Consider the following 17,992-nt stretch of genomic DNA (forward strand, 5'->3'; position numbering starts at 1 on the left):
GACGATAAATTGTCCCCTATGCTTGTGCTAAGGACTCAGATCTCTGGAGAAGGATCTCCTCTGAGCCTGTCAGTGTAAAGATTTCAAGGCACAATTTTACCTCTCTTTAACAGCAGAATACAGGGAGAAAGGAGAGATGGGTGGCAGGGAAAAAGAGACTGTTTAAAAAAAAAAAACAGTAGCTAATAAATGTATCTAGGTTATACTTTTGAATCTTCAGAACTCTCAAAAGAGAAAATTTAAGGAAAAGGCCTACTTTTCTTCAGTTTATTCAAATTCATTGGGTTTAGCATTTATTCATTTTTAAGATTTCATGACTTCAAAAACTTGAGACATGTGAATGTGTTTTCCCCAAAATTAAAAATAACTGATAGTGTTGTGTAAAAACCAAATAAACCCTCCCAAATAATTTTTTCATTAGGTATAAAAATAAAGCGCCGTGTGGGGTGATTGGGTAGCTCAGTTGGCTGAGCATCCAACTTCAGCTCAGGTCACAGTTGGTAGGTTCAAGCCCCATATCAGGCTCTGTGCTGACAGCTCAGAGCCTAGAGCTTGCTTCAGATTCCGTGTCTCCCTCTCTCTCTCTCTCTGTCCCTCTCCCGCTCACACTTTCTCTTTCAAAAATAAATAAAAATGTTTAAAAATTTAAAAAAATAAAACATCCTGAAGGCTGAATACAGAATGAAATCTAGCAAAAGAAGGGCCTCAGATAGCATTAACCCATAGAGTAACCTGTAGTGATTCACTTTAACTACATAAAGACTGCAAAGGTTAAAAATTTCTACATTGGCTTAAATAAAATATAGTAGGGGCACCTGGGTGGCTCAGTTGGTTAAGCGTCTGACTTCGGCTCAGGTCATGATCACATGGTTCGTGGGTTCAAGCCCCACATCAGGCTCAGTGCAGACAGCTAGCTCAGAGCCTAGAGCCTGCTTCAGATTCTGTATCTCCCTCTCTCTCTGACCCCCTACTGCTCACACTGTCTCTCTCTCTCTCAGAAATAAATAAAACATTAAAAAAAATAAAAACTAAACTAAAATATAATAGACCGTTTTGTTCTCAGTGTCTGCTTTCCAACTCCATTAGCAAAGCAGCAAGGAGGAGGCAGTCCAAGATGATGAAATAGGAAGACTGTGAACTGACCTTCTCCTGTGGACACAATGAATCTACACCTACATGCAGAGCAATTCCTCCTGAAAAAGTGAGGGTGGACTGAACAGCTTCTGCACAACAAACAATAGATGGACCACACAGAGAATAGTAGGAGACAAGGTAACAACACAAANGCTCAGGTCATGATCACATGGTTCGTGGGTTCAAGCCCCACATCAGGCTCAGTGCAGACAGCTAGCTCAGAGCCTAGAGCCTGCTTCAGATTCTGTATCTCCCTCTCTCTCTGACCCCCTACTGCTCACACTGTCTCTCTCTCTCTCAGAAATAAATAAAACATTAAAAAAAATAAAAACTAAACTAAAATATAATAGACCGTTTTGTTCTCAGTGTCTGCTTTCCAACTCCATTAGCAAAGCAGCAAGGAGGAGGCAGTCCAAGATGATGAAATAGGAAGACTGTGAACTGACCTTCTCCTGTGGACACAATGAATCTACACCTACATGCAGAGCAATTCCTCCTGAAAAAGTGAGGGTGGACTGAACAGCTTCTGCACAACAAACAATAGATGGACCACACAGAGAATAGTAGGAGACAAGGTAACAACACAAATCACACCCCAGATGCAAGAACTTGCAGTAGGGGGTATCACTGAGGGTCCCAAGCAGACATACCTACCCTGGGGCAAAGAAACAATACAACAATTTAAAGGGCAACTAGACTCTAAGTGTAGAAAATCCATTTACTAACCATAGAGCCTCTGGCAAATGGTGAAGGAACTGCGAGAACTCTGTCCAGGGTCAGGGATGCCTGAAATTGTCACTGTTTATGTTCCCAACCCTCTACTTGACAGTACCAACGAAAGCAGAGACCAGGCACTCTTGCTGCCCTAGCAAGTCCCAGGCCCCTAGCCCATATCAGCTTTCCCACTAAGATAGTCTATTGCCCTTTGCCAGCCTTGGCTCTAGCCATCCCAACCAGGTGGTCCCTACAGACTACAGCTCAAGCCCTCCTGCCAGTGTGGCCCTGGCACAGAGCACACTGGAATCCCTGGCCCCATGCCTACAGCAGCTCAAGTCATACACCAAGGAGCCTGTGCCAGCTCTGGCCTGAGCCATTCTGCCAAAGCGACCTGCTGCAACAAGCCCCAGGGCAACCCCAGCCCCTGCCTACTCCAGCTCTAGCTGCCCAAGCAAATCCTGTTGGCATCCACAGGAAACAAAGGGGACGTTCCTACACAAGGCCACTCCTTCAAGACCAAGAATTAGCTGTTTCACCAAATTTATAGACACAAACACAGAAAGACAAACAATATAAGGAGACAGAAGATGTTCAAAACAAGAGAACAAGATAAAAACCTCAGAATAAACACTAATAGCGATAATTAATTTACTTGATAAGGAATTCAAGTAATGGTCATAAAGATGCTTGCTGAACTTAGGAGAAGAATGAAGAAATATAGGAAGAACCTTAACAAAGAGGAAGAAAATACAAGAAGGTACCAAAAAGTAGTCAGAGCTGACATTTTCAATAACTGAACTAAGAAATACACCAAAGGACACTAACAGGAGACTGTTGTGGACTCTAAGTACAATTAGAGCATACAAAAGAATGGATCACCCAAATGGAAAACAGAATAGTGGAAATCCTCCAATCAGAACAGTGAAAGAAAAAAGAATTTTTATAAAATGAGAATAGTTTAAGAGACCTCAGAAATGACATCAAGTGTACTAACACTCACACTGTAGGGGTTTCAGAAGGATAAAAAAAGAGACAGAAAATCTATTTGAAGAAATAATGGCTACAAACATCCTTAACCTAGTAAAGGAAAGACATCCATGTCCAGGAAGTACAGGGAGTTCCAAACAAGATGAAACCAAAGAGAGACACAGACAGATATATTATTATTAAAATGGCAAAAGTTAGGGGTGCCTGTGTGGCTTAATCAGTTAAGCGTCTGACTTTGGCCCATGCCATGATCTCACGGTTTGTGGGTTTGAGTGCTGCATCAGGCTCTGTGCTGACAGTTCAGAGCCTGGAACCTCCTTCAGACTGTGTGTCTTTCTCTCTTTCTGTCCCTCTCCCACTCCTGCTCTCTCTCTCTCCAAAATAAACATTAAAAAACAATTTTTAATAATAATAAATAAATTCCAGGAGACTGAAAGCCTAACAAGTATCTTTTCCAATCCCAATGGCACAAAATTAGAAATTAACTGCAAGAGGAAACCTGGAAAAAGCACAAACACATGGAGACTGAACAATCAATGGGTCAACAAAGAAATCAAAGAGAAAATAAAAAGATACGTTGAAACAAATGAAAAATAGGAACACAACTTTCCAGACCTATGGAACACATCAAAAGCAGTTCTAATAGGCAAGTTAATAGTAATCTCAAGAAATAAGAAAATTCCCAAATAAACAATCTTAATTGATACATAGAAACTAGAAAAAGAACAAAACACAAAGTTAGTAGAACAAAGACCAAAGCAGAAATAAATGAAATAGAGACTGAAAAACAACAGACAAGATCAATGAAACTAAAAGCTGATTACTGAAAAGATAAACAAAATCAATAAACCTCTGGTCAAAATCATGAAGAAAAAAAGAGAGGGCCCAAATAAACAAATTAAACAGGAGAAGTTACAACTGACATGATAGAAATATAAAGCATCGTTAAGAAATTAGTACAATTACATGCCAGCAAACTGGAAAACACAGAAGAAATGAATAATGATAATCACACAAAAAGTATGATTCTAGAAATTTACCCATTTCTTCTAGGTTCCAAGACTTGATTAAAAATAATAATAGACCAATTACAAATAATAAAATTCAATCAATAATTTTAAAACTCGCACAAACAAAAGTCAGGACCAGAGAGCTTCACAGGTGAATTCTACCAACATTTAAAGAAGAGTTAGTTACTATCCTCAAATTATTCCAAAAAATTTAAGAAGGAATGCTTCCAAACTCAATTTATGAGGCCAGCATTACCCTGACACCAAAACCAGTCAGACATCACAAAAAAAGAAAATTACAGGCAATATCCCTGGCGAATACAGATGTAAAAATAATCAACAAAATATTAGCAAACTGAATTGAACAATACATCAAAAGGATCATATACCATGGTCATGTGGGATTTATTTCAGGGATGCAAGAATGATCAACATCTTCAAATCAATCAACATAACACCCAATTTTAACAAAATGAAGGATAAAAATCATATGATCATCTTAACAGATACAGAAAGACCATTTAAAAAATACAACATCCATTTATAAAAACTCTCAAGAAAGTGGGTATAGAATTCTAGAATGTACATCAAAATAATAAAGTTCACATATGACAGACTGACAGTTAACACCATACTCCATGGTGAAAAGCTAAAAGGCTTTCCTCTAGGATCAGGAACAAAGACAAGGGCTCTCCCCACACTTATTCAACATAGTACCAGAAACCTTGGCCACAGCAATCAGGCAAGAAAAAGAAAAACATCCAAATTGGAAAGGAAGAAGTAAAACTGCTCATTACTGGAAGGTAATATATATACAGATGATATATACATACAGGATGAGATATTATTCAGCCATTAAAAGAATGAAATCTTACCATTGTGACAACACATATGGACCTAGAAGATATGCTAAGTGAAACAAGTCAGGCAGATAATGACAATACCGTATGATTTCACTTATATGTAGAATATAAAAAACAAAACAAATGAATAAAAAAAAAAAGAAACAGACTCACAGATACAGGAAACAAATTCCTGGATACTGTAAGGGAGAAGGTGAAATAGGGAGCAGGTGAAATAAGATGAAGGGGAGTAAGAAGTACAAACTTACAGTTATAAAATAACTAAGTCATGGACTATATAATGTACAACATAGAGACTACAGTCAATAATGTTATAATAACTTTGTACAGTGATGCACGATAACTAGACTTACCACGGGGGCCATTTTGTAGTGTATAAAAATATCTAACTCTTATGATCTACAACACCTAAAACTAATAGGATACTCTATGCCAATCATACTTCAGTCGATCAATCAGTCCTCAACTAGATCCATCCTTCCATGGGGAAAAAAGAGATCAAGTTGCAGAAAAGCAAAAGATCACTGATGAATGACTCGGCTTCACTTTATTCAGTGTAAGAAGTGAGACAGAGATCTTAAATCTTGTAAGAAAGCAAAGACTGCTTCTTATCCTCCCAAAAATGCACTGACAGAGTAACATAGTAAGATTAACAGTTCCTTAAAATAAGATTTTCAATTAAAGTACAATTAAAGTACAATTTCTTCCAGGCAAGTGTTAATTTGCCTAACTAGTGTGAGAGACTTTTTTCTTTTAATTATAATAAAGTAATGAAGTCTAAGGTCACTTTTCAGTATAGTCAGTGGGGAAAGAAAGCTTGAAATGAAGCACAGAACTGAATATTCTTTCGTTTTACTACAGCTCAAATCAATTTTACCTGAAGATTTAACTGGAAACCCATCATAAAGTTGCTCAGTAATAATGCAAAAAAACTTGTTTTTCAACAAATATTGGTCGAAGGTTCATTAAACTGTTATCATCATTGAAAAACAAAAGCTTACTGGAAAGTCTTTATCCAGCTCATTTATCTGAATAGCAAAATTATCTGGAAATACTCCTTCTCTCCCATTAAGTTCACCTTTCCACCAGCCAGCTTCTCCAGTTTCCTAGAATGCAAAATGAAGAATCAAATAATTATATTGTTCATTACATTAAGATTATATATAAAGATTATAAATTTATTTATATAACATAAATACAAATATATTTTATAGAATATGCATTTATATATAATATAAATATATATATACCATAAATTATACATATTTATATTTAAACTTTAAATACAATTATAATATTCATAATGGAAAATAATATATATTTAATATACTATTTATAAAATGTGTTACCTTTAAATAAGTAAAAAGTTTACAATGAAATATGAAAATACTGAATTTCATTATTTTTATGAGAACAAAAAGGGTTAGAGGAGGTGCCTCAGTGGCTCAATTGGTTGAATGACCGACTTCAGCTCAAGTAATGATATAGCAGTTACCATGGGTTTGAGCTCAGAGCCTGGAGCCTGCTTCAGATTGTGTCTCCCTCTCTCTCTGCACTTCCCCTCCCCCACTCACATTTTTTCTCTCTCTCTCTCAAAAATAAATATAAAAAAAAAAAAGAAAAAAAGGGCTAAACAGATCATAAGGCCTTCCCTAAAAGCAAATATTACCCACATATTACTTCCAGCAGTAGGTATTGGGATTCATTTTTTTTAAATAAGTCAAATAATTTTAGAGGCACTTCAGGTCATGATCTCACAGCTGGGCTCATGAGTTCAAGCCCTGCGTAGGGCTCTAAGCAGAGCTCAGAGCCTGAAGCCTGCTTCAGATTCTGCGTTTCCCTTTCTCTCTGCTCCTCCCGGGCTCACATTCTGTGTGTCTCTCTCCGTCTCTCAAAAATGAATAAACATTAAAAAATAAGTAAATAAAAAACAATTGAGTCAAATAATTTTAAAATTCGGTTTATAAGGATATAAGGTTCTCAGTGAAGAGAAAGGACAAAGCAAAGTGGGAGACGACGGTGGATAGAGAATATAACTTTCTCAACTACATCTTACTTAACATTCTTAACACTTTATATGCCAAAAAACAGTATTATTCATTTGCTTTAGAAATTAAGATATTCTACAATTTCTTCTAAATACCACCCAGCCATGAGAAATAGGGTACTATCAGACCAAAACTGTATTAAAATTACATATACTAAACCAAAAATTACATATACTAAATCATCTGATAACAGTCAATTTAAGACATGGGGAAATTTTTCAGAAATTATTCTATATGGTTATTAACAAATACTATATTTATTTATAACTTTCTTCTATTACGAATAGTTATAGGGGGTGCCTGGGTGGCTCAGTCAGTTGAGCATCCGACTTCAGCTCAGGTCATGATCATGTGGTTCATGAGTTTGACCCCCACATCAGGCTCGCTGCTGTCAGTGCAGAGACCTCTCTCTCTCTGCCCCTCCCTCGCTTACACTCTCAAAAATAAAACAATAACAACAACAACAACAAAAATAGTTACAGGATTCTGCCCAGGCCCAAATACTCCTGGGTTTTCTTTTTCTTTTGCCATAATTCATTCTAAGTTATAAAACAACTTAATTTCTTTGCAACAGCTATATCATTTTCCGCACACAGTACGGTCTCATAAACATTTACGATACTGACGGAATTTAAACTGTTTCCCTATTTTTAAAAATTTTTAAGTTTGTTTTTGAAAGAAAGAGGGGAGAGAGCGTGGGCAGGAAGGTGAGAGGGTGAGAGAGAGAGAGAGAGAGAGAGAGAGAGAACAGAATCACAACCACACTCCCTGCTGTCAGCATACAGCCAGATGCAGAGCTCAATCGGATTCCATGAACTGTGGGATCATGACCTGAGCTGAAATCAAGAGTCAGACACTTAACTGACCGGACCATCCAGGCACCCCTTCTTTTTCTTTTCATATTATAAACAATACAAGAAACATTAGATGGGAAAAAATGTAATGGAGTGAACTAGCAAGTGAGAACAGAAACCTACAGAAGCTGAGGCTAGAGATAAAATACAACAGGATGATAAAAATAATCCCCAAAACATCGATTATTACAAAAACAGACAATAAAAGTCTGCTCAGAAAAACTTTCTGAGCACTTACTATGTGTCGGGTTCTCAGGACACAGAAACAAGACAAAGTCCCAGCTCCTCCAGAGCGTAGGTTGTAGGGGAAATATAAGAATAAATAAATTAAATAATTCACCGGAAACCTGAAAAATAGCTTACCTTACTTATCAAGTGGATTATCTCTCCCTCTTTAAAAGAAAGCTCATCTTCATTAGTACCTTCATAGGCAAATAATGTTCTACAATATTCCTTAGCTAAAATAAAGAAAGTAAATAATGTAGATTGAATAAATCGGTTCTTTTAACAATACTTATTAAGCCTCTACTTTGTGCTAAAAAGAAAAAAGTACACTAGAAGCTGTTAAAGATGAATTTAATAATGTCGGCCAATACTGTGTGTTGAATTAAGTAACAACTTCATTAATCCATACTTTCAAACAGTTACTAGTGCTAGTATCTTCTAGGCACCAGTTCTAACTGCAGGTTAGAACAGTGAACAAAGCACACTAAAATCTTTGACCTTGCAGTGCCTACCTCTAGTAGGATCTAATACTCTGATCAAGTAGTACAGCATTGATAAACATCTTCAAAAAACGTAATAATACATTTGAGCATGCTGCTTTCCCAATATAAAAATTTTATTCAAAAACTTACCTTTAATTTTACTTTCTGGGTCTGTTTTTGTTATCTCCACACTCGGAGTTTTGGATCCTACTGACTGTATAATTAAAGGCTGCAAAAGAAAAGGATGGTATCAACTTAAGTGAGAATTAAGATAATAGTGTTAAACGAAATTTCCATTTGCAGTCAGCCAGCCTTCCCTAATGGTACATATAGCTAGGTTAGTAATGTGAATGAAAAGACAGAGATAACAAAACTACTGAAATGATAGCTCAGAACTTCAAATTTTTAAAACTTCCTATCTTAAGAATAATACAAATTCTAACACCCATAATACAGTACTGTCACTTAATTTTAAACCTCTAAAATAAATAAAAATACTAGCACCTGAAAATGTACTGAGTAGGGGCGCCTGGGTGGCTTAGTCGGTTAAGCGTCCGACTTTTGCTTAGGTCATGATCTCATGGTTCATGGGTTCAAGCCCCACGTCAGGCTCTGTGCTGACTGCCAGCTCAGAGCCTGGACCCCATGTCTGTGTCTCCCTCTCTCTCTGACCCTCCCCTGCTCACGCTGTCTCTCTCTCCCTCCTAGAAACAAATAAAACATTAAAAAAAAAATTAAAAAAAAAAGAAAATGTACTTAGTAGAAACTCCTTAGCTAAACACTTTACATGCATTAGAAGCTAATCCTCTGAAGAATCTGCACAAAGTAAAGCACTATTATTCGTTCCGCTTATAGATTAGGAAGCAGTTAAGAAACCTGCCCACTGTAATAGTAATTTAATAGTGGAGCCTGGATTTGAAGAACATGTGACTCTAGAAAGTGGGCTTTTAAAGAACAGTGCTAAACTTCGCTAGGATGAGATAGAGAGAGAGAGAGAGAAAAAAAGGTCTTTATACTTCATTGTTATCTGAATGAAAACACCTAGGTAATGTTACAACCCCACAACTATAGTCTAGTAGAAAATTTTACATCGTAATGAACTAAAGTAAGTCCCCTTCATAGGGGAAAACTAGTGTTTTCCTTGACTTCTCTCCCCAGAAAGAACATTACTTTTAACCTTAGCTTTCATTAGTTAAAAATCTAAATATACCACTATCTTACCTCCCTGTGTGTTCTGTTTATCTTTTAAGATACTCACTTAAATTTTTCACCATTCTAACCATCATTTCTTCTAAATGTGCTCTCTACTTTATCAATTTCTGGATCGGTGATCAAAGCAAGGTTCATAAGGCCATCAAATACGGTGACCCTGAGACAACTCTCACGAACAATTACTCTTGAGAAGTGAACATTATAAGTGGCAACTGAAAGAGTACTAGTGTAATTAAATTAAACTTATTTGTTATAAATCATAAGCTTTAAAGTAGAAAGGAGCCCCAGATGATTTAATGTCCCTCATAATGTAAACACTGCTTTTCCAGCATCCCTAGCTAGTACATGGCTATATATAGTATAATCAACATTCCAAAAACCACAAGAATTCTAATCTGTACCTTTAAAACCAAGAATCAATTAGGCCCCATAATCTTACTGCAGAGTCTCAGAGCTAGGAGAGGGCAGGGTAGAAAGTACAAGTTCTCTTTCCTGAATCCAAATCATTAGGACATGAAAAAATAGATAGCAAACTGGGAAAGAAAAAATATGCGGAAACTAACCATTTTAGAAGAAAACTTGAGACTATATTTTACCAACCAAAGCGGTCTAATTAGTGAACTATAGCTGAACTAGGTAAGTAAATACTGAAATACTTTAAACTCTTACAAGTTAAATGCAGACATCCAACTGAGAACTAAAATGCAACAATGCCCTAAAAGTCAACAGGAAAACCTCCTAACTGAAATAAATACTCAACCGGTATTTCTAAGATATGGGTTTATTTAAAATCTAAGACATGGGTTTATTTATTACTAGAGGGGCACCCGCGTGGCTTGGTTAGAGGATCATACGACTCTTGATCTAGAGGTTATGAGTTCAAACCCCACACTTGGTGGGAGACTGCTTAAATAAATAAAACTTTTTAAAAAACCTTTGAAATCTATTATTAAATGCTATAATTTATGGTACATTCATTTTGATTTATTTCACAATGCCAGCAAAATGCTAATGAAAAATAAAGTTCTCCATACATTTGCAGATTTCACTACTACCAACAATCCAGAGGAAAGTCATCTAATGCCTAATTAACTTAATATCTGTGAATCCACCTTAAAATGACCCATTTAAGGACTATTTTAAATTTAAAGAAAAATATGTCATTTTCTATTTAAAAGGGAAAACAAAAAACCCTGCTGTTTCCATTTTTACCTATGATAACTAAAAACTTAGAAAAGTTGGTATTAAATTTACCAATAAACATTCTCATTTTATAAGAATCAAACATAAACGTTAATCACTATGAAGCTAGCTGAAAACAGTTTCTCACAGTCTTTTCGCTCATAACCAATTATTAGCAATCTCAAAATAGGGTGTGTAACAGAGCTGCAAACTGACTTACATTTTTAAAAATGCTTAATGAGAGAATAAGTGGAGTTAATCCAAGTTCACCATTATTACCTTTTCTGTTTTCTTTTCTTCTACTTCACTACCAGATGTTCTTGTCCTAAGTTTCACAGAGCCTTCTTTAAAAATATCTCCAAATCCAATCCCTCGAATTTTCTTTGGCTGTGTAACTGACCCAGGTGCAGCTTCATTCCCACTCCCCGGAGATGGTGAGGGTGAGGTAGGCCCAGTGAAAACAGTGTCTGAAAGAATAATTTGCTTTTGAAGAATGGAGAATTACAAAGATCTTGACATTCTCATATTGTTTACATTCTATACATAATTAAAAATGATAAAATAAAAATAAAAAGTTAAGTGATGGACTACTAAAATATTCAAAAAAGCAAGATTCAATTATATTGCATTTTTTGGATACTGTTTAAGACAGTATCAATTCTAGGTATATTTAATTAGTAAAATACTAATTGAGAAATCTAGGGGATGCCTAGGTGGCTCAGTCAGTTGAGCGTCTACTTGGGCTCAGGTCATGATCTCATAGTTCACAAGTTCAAGCCCCACATCAGCTTGAACTGAGCTGTCAGCACAGAGCCTCAAGCCTGTTTCAGATTCTGTGTCTCCTTCTCTCTCTGCCCCTCCCCTGCTCTCTTTCTCTCTCTCTCTCTCTCAAAAATAAATAAAACATTAAAAGAAAGAAATCTAAGAAGTCATATTATATAAAGTCCTTAATAAAAGCATGTCAAAATTCACAGCTCTTATGACAATGTAGACCAAAACATTACAGACAAAAATGAATCATTTCTAAGTTTTATGATTCAATCAGATCAAAGTTAGGGGAGTTTCCAAATATAACCAGTAAATTTTTATCTTAAAAAGTCTTTTTACTTTTAAAAGTTTATGACTTGTCCTTTCTAACTTACAGATGAATGAACTAACAAGTCTAAATCTAAAGCACTAAAAATTTAAGTTATAATAAAAATATTTTAAAGACAGTTTAACATTATATGAGGAAGAAAGCTGTTTCCATAATCTTAATCAGTAGCAAAGGCTCTTATTTATAGACTTCAATGAGTATGTCAACAACCCCATGGAAAATGTGTGGGTATTTTTTCAGCTTACTTTTCTGGATAAAAGCAGCACAGCTCCCATCAGACTCTCAAAAGGCCTTAAAATCTAAGAAATAGTTCTAGACTAAATCATCCAAAAAATTCCAGAAACATTTCAGAATGGGGCTGAGGGGCAGGAAAAAATCCATTTTATCAGTACACTGAACAGTCTGTTTAAGTTTAACATAAGAATAACAAAGTAATTAATAAAAACGGTAGTTAAATTTATTAGGTGCTTAATCTATGCCAGGCACTTGCTAAGCACTGTACACAAATTGTATCTAATTTACATAACCACTCATAGGTGTAACATTAAGCACTATAAGTAAACTGGGAAAGAGATGTTAAGAACTTTCCCAAGGCCATATAGAACAAAACCTACATTTGAACTGAATGACCCCAGAACCAAACATTTTAATAGAATGATTTAAATAACAAAAGTCTCCAATCACACATCTGAGAATTAAGATAAACAACTTTTATGAAATTAAGAAATGTAACGCTAACAAGTACAGCGATCTACTCTAACCACTTTCAATATTAGCCTAGACCACACACTTTTAGTAATGTATTTTCAAACCAACTTTATTAGAATGTTTACACACAATAAAATGAACCAATTTTAAATGGACATTCCAATAAGTTTTGACAAATGCCCCATGGAATCACAACAATCAAAATATAGACCACTTCCGGGGCGCCTGGGTGGCTCAGTCAGTTAAGCATCTGACTTCGGCTCAGGTCATGATCTCACAACTTGTGGGTTCGAGCCCCGCATTGGGCTCTGTGCTGACAGCTAGCTCAGAGCCTGGAGCCTGTTTCAGACTCTGTGTCTCCCTCTCTCCCTGACCCTCCCCTGCTCATGCTGTTTCTCTCTCTCAGAAATACATAAAAAACATTAAAAAATTTTTAAAGATATAGACCACTTCTGTCACCCTAAATGGACACTTATTAAATTCAAACCTCAAGAAACCTCTTTTTTAAAGTGTCAAATAAACTTAATCAAACAGCACAGAAACCTTGTGTGTGCTTGTTTTGCTAAGCAGAATATGTAAAATATATCCATGCTGTTCCTTGCATTCCTACTTCATTTATTTTTATTGGTGATTTGTATTCCATTGTATGGATATATCACTATTTTATCTAGCATCAAGAATGTTAGCAATGGATGAGGTTTGTCCAGTTTAGAAAGTTCCCTTCTGTAGTTATTCTGGAGAGTTTTTATTGTAAATAACTGCTGAATACATTAAATTCTCTTTCTGCATCTATTGAGATGATCATCTTTTAAACTATTAATAGAGTGTATTAACTTTGAATGTATGGGATAAACTCCATGACTCATAATGTATAACCATTACACATTTGACTTGATGTGCCAATGCTTTATGTTACATGCTCATGAGATAATGGTTTGTAATTCACTTTTTCATGACTTCATGAGATTTTTACATCAAAGTCCTATAAATCTAAGAAATCTGAAAAAAAAAAAATCTATGTAAGATTAAATGCTTGATGATAGGGGCACCTCGGTGGCTCAGCTGAGTGTCTGACTTTGGCCCAGCTCATGATCTCACAGTTCGGTTGGTGAGTTCAAGGCCTTCCCAGGTTCACTGCTGTCAGGCTGTCAGCATGGTGAAGATTTTTGATAATGAATCCAAATTTCTTCATACGCTACTCAGACTTTGTATTACTTCTAGTTCTGTTTTGGTAAATTGTACTGTTCAAGGAATTTGCACATTTCATCTATCAAGTTCATGAGTATATTTTTTTTCATTATCCTCTTGTTTCTGATCTGTGGTAATATTCACATCTGGTTATTAATCATTCATGTCTAATTATCAGTAATATTTTCTTTTTTCTTTGATCAATTTTGTATCTTTTCAAAAAATTCAAGTGTTGAATTTGTTGATCTTCTTGAATGTTGACTTGTTTTTATTTCATAGTTTTTTGCTCTCGTTTCCTACTTTAAATTATTTCAGGTTTTTCTTTTACTGATTTCAGATAAAAGCTTAAATCAATGACTTTGGTTTTTTTTTTTTTTTCCCAGTATTAGCATTGAAAGCAATAAATTTCTCCATAGGTGCTGTTTTACCTGCATTTCACAAATCTTGATTGTTTCCATTTTTTCACTTGAAAAACCAGTTTAATTTCCCTCACAATTTCTTCTTTGACCCACAGATTATTTACAAATATTGCTCAATATCCAAGTAACTGAAGATTTCCCAAATAACTATTGCTAAAACAATTCAACTGTAGTCGCAAAACCTATTTTGTAGGACTTCAAACCTTTTAAATTTTCTGAGATTTCTTTGATCCTCAAACATTAAGGGTATATCTGGTAAATATTCCATGTACTCTTCAAAGGAATGTGTATTCTCTTGTTGGGTTAACTATTCCATAAATGTTAATTAGATTCACTTATTTGTTTATTCAAGTGTTCTACATCATTACTAATTTTTTTGTTCACTGGTTCTACCAATTAATGAGAGAAGCATGTTCAAATCTATGTGTGCCCGAATAGCCAAAGTAATACTGAAAAATAAAACCAAAACGGGAGGTATCACCATCCCAGACTTTAACCTCTACTACAAAGCTGTCATCATCAAGACAATATGGTATTGGCACAAAAACAGACACATAGACCAATGGAACAGAACTGAGAACTCAGAAGTGGACCCAAAAGTATACAGCCAACTGATCTTTGACAAAGCAGGAAAGAATATCCAATGGAAAAAAGACAGCCTTTTTAACAGATGGTGTTGGGAGAACTGGACAGCAACATGCAGAAGAATGAAACTAGATCATTTTCTCACACCATGCACAAAAATAAACTCAAAATGGATAAAGGACCTGAACATGAGACAGGAAACTATCAACATCCTAGAGGAGAAAGCAGGAAACAACCTCTTTGACCTCCACCGCAGCAACTTCTTACTTNAAAAATCTATGTGTGAATTTGCCTTTTTCTTTGAGTTCTGGCAGTCTCTGTCTCATGTACTCTGAAGTTCTGGTATTAGATTAATATATATTGGGGTGCCTGGGTGGCTCCCAGTCAGTTAAGCATCTGACTCTTGATTTCTGCTCAGGTCATGATTTCACAGTTGTGAGATCAAGTCCCACATCAGGCTCTGCACTGAGTACGAAGCCTGCTTAGGATTCTCTCTCTTCCCACCCATCCCTTTCTCCCTGCCCCTCCCCTGCTTTCTCTCTCTCAAAATAAATAAACATTTAAAAAAATAATACATTTTTAGAATTGTTATGTAACATTTATGAATTGACTCTATCATTATGAAATGTTCCTTTTTATCCCTGCAGTACTTTTTTTTTTCCTAAAATACACTTTGATACTAATGTAACCATTCTAGATTTCTTATGCTTTGCACACAATTCCCATTTTCATCTTTCTTTTAACCTGTACCTTAATACTTCAAGGGCGTTTCTGGTAGGAAGCATATTATCCAGTCAACTGGCCTTTCAATTAGAGTTTTCAGAGAACTTAATTTTCATGTAATCACTAATGTGGTTTAAATCCATTATCTTGCTATTTGTTTTCTACTTACCCAAATGATTTTTATTTCTTTCTCTCTTTTTTGTTTTTGGGTGTTCTTTGGGGGGGGTGGGAAGGCTTTAAAAACAGACCTTTATTTTTTTCATTTCAGAAGTCTATAAGCCCAATATCAGAGTGGCAGCATGTTGGCTTCTGGTGAGATCGCTCTTCCTGGCTTACAGATGGCTGCCTTCTCACTGTGCCCTCATATGGCCTTTCCTCAGTCTGTGCACATACAGTGGGCTCTACGTATACTTTTTTATTACATTATATTAGTTTTAGGTATACAAATAATGATTTCATGTGTGTATAGTGAAATGATCACCACAGTAAGTCTTAAATTAACATCTAGCACATTTACAAAATTTTTTTCTTACAATGAAATTTTCAACATCTTCTCTATGAATTTTCAAATATACAATTTTATTAACTATAGTCACCATACTGTACATTACGTCCCAGAAATTATGATTGGAAGTTTGTGCCTTTTGACCTCCTTCACCTATTCTGCCCATCCTATACCCTTCACTTCTGACAACCACCAATGTGTTCTCTGTATGTCTAAGTTTAGTTTGTTTTTAGATTCTACATCTAAGTGAGATCATATAGTATGTGTCTTCATCTGTCTGACTTATTTCACTTCAAAGTCATCCATGACTTACTTTGCTTGTAAGGTTCATCTATGATGATGCAAATGGCAGATTTCTTTATATTCTGTGGCTGGATAATATTCCATTGTGCATATGTAACACTTTTAAAAATTTATGTTTATTTATTTTGATAGAGAGCACGTATGAGAGTGCATGCCCGAGGGTGTGTGCACAAGAGTGTGTAAATGGGGAAGGGGCAGAGAAAGGGAGAAGATAGAATTCCATTATCAATGGGGGACTTGATCTCACAAACGGCAAGATCATGGCCAGAGGTGAAACCAAAAGTCAGATGCTCAACTGACAAGCCACCTAGGTGCCCCATAACACATTTTCTTCATCCATTATGTAAATAATGCTGTGATGAACACAAGGGGGCAGATATCTTTTCAAGTTAGGGTATTACTCTTCTTCAGGTAAATGACCAGAAGTGGGATTGCCAGATCACATGGTAGTTTTAATTTTTTGAGGAACCTCCATACTGTCTTCAATAGTAGCTGTGCCAATTTACATTCCCACCAACGGTGGAGGACGTTTCCCTTTTCTCCACATCCTCACAAACACCTTTGGTCTTTTTACTAATAGCTATTTGAACAACTGCGAGGTGATATTTCACTGTGGTTTTGGTTTGCACTCCTCTGAATACTAGTGATATTGAGCATGTTCTCATGTATAGGCCATCTGTACATCATCTTTGAAAAAATATCTTTTCAGATCCTGCCCATTTTTAAATGCTTTTTTAGTTGGATAAGCTCTTTATATATCTTCTAAGATATATGATTCGCAAATATTTTATCTCATTCCATCGCCTGCCTTTACATTCTGTTGTTGGCTTCCTTTGCTGTAGAGAAGAGTTTTAGACTGATGTAGCCCCATTTGTTCATTTTTGCTTTTGGAGTCAGGTCCAAAAAATCATCTCCAAGACTGATGTCAAAGAGCTTACCACCTATGTTTTCTTCCAGTTTTATGGTTTCAGGTATTTGTTGGAAGTCTTTAACCCATTTTAAGTTGGTTTTTGTGTCTCTTTTAAGTTTTTTGAAGCATTCCATTGTATTAATTATTAGCTAGTCCTCATTGTTTTACTTTATTAGGGGTTGCTCTGGCTTTATAATATGTATATTTAACCCATCAAAATCTACATTGAAATAAGATTATACCACTTCACATATAATACCCTTACAATGGGTACATTTCCTTTTCATCTCTTCTGTGTTTGTAACAACTGCTGTTATACATACATACATTTTACTTCTACATTATGTATCACATGATATATTATTTTGCTTTAAACAGGCAATTATCTGCTAAAGAAATGTAAAAACGTGAAGTGTTTTATGCTTATCCACATATTTACCTCTATTTCTGTCACTCTTCATTCTGCTTATATAGATACAAGTTTCCATCTAGTATCATTTTGCTTTTTTCCTAGATAATTGCTTTAATTCTTTTTTAGGATGCTGGTCTGCTGGCAATGAATTCTCTATTATTGTTTGGCTAAAAACTTTATTTTTTAGAATAGGCTCCATGCCTGCCCAGTGCACAGCCCAACTAGGGGCTTGAACTTACAATCCTGAGATCAAGACCTGAGCTGAGAATAAGAGTAAGATGCTTAACTGACTGAGCCACCCAGGTGAGCCAGACTGAAAACTTTATCTCACCTTTATTCTGAAGAGTATTTTCAAAAACTACAAGTCTAGGTTGACCACTTTTCTTCCTTCAACACTTCAAAGATATTTCATTGTCTTCTACCATACTT

General features: G+C 35.7%; 1 protein-coding gene across 2 annotated transcripts in view; it reads right to left on the reverse strand.

The window, feature by feature from the left end:
• Positions 1 to 17,992, reverse strand: part of CD2AP (CD2 associated protein) — a 128,326-nt gene that overhangs the window by 40,023 nt on the left and 70,311 nt on the right. For both annotated transcript variants that reach the window (XM_077764827.1, XM_077764826.1), the window contains exons 6-9: positions 10,994 to 11,181; positions 8,471 to 8,549; positions 7,977 to 8,071; positions 5,713 to 5,817 (exon numbers count right to left, since the gene is read on the reverse strand). In XM_077764827.1, the coding sequence (XP_077620953.1) occupies positions 5,713 to 5,817; positions 7,977 to 8,071; positions 8,471 to 8,549; positions 10,994 to 11,181 (467 nt within the window). The remainder of the gene's footprint in view (positions 1 to 5,712; positions 5,818 to 7,976; positions 8,072 to 8,470; positions 8,550 to 10,993; positions 11,182 to 17,992) is intronic.

The sequence above is a fragment of the Crocuta crocuta genome, unplaced genomic scaffold (assembly GCF_008692635.1).
Source record: "Crocuta crocuta isolate KB4526 unplaced genomic scaffold, BGI_CrCroc_1.0 scaffold44, whole genome shotgun sequence".
In the NCBI taxonomy this organism is placed as follows: domain Eukaryota; kingdom Metazoa; phylum Chordata; class Mammalia; order Carnivora; family Hyaenidae; genus Crocuta; species Crocuta crocuta.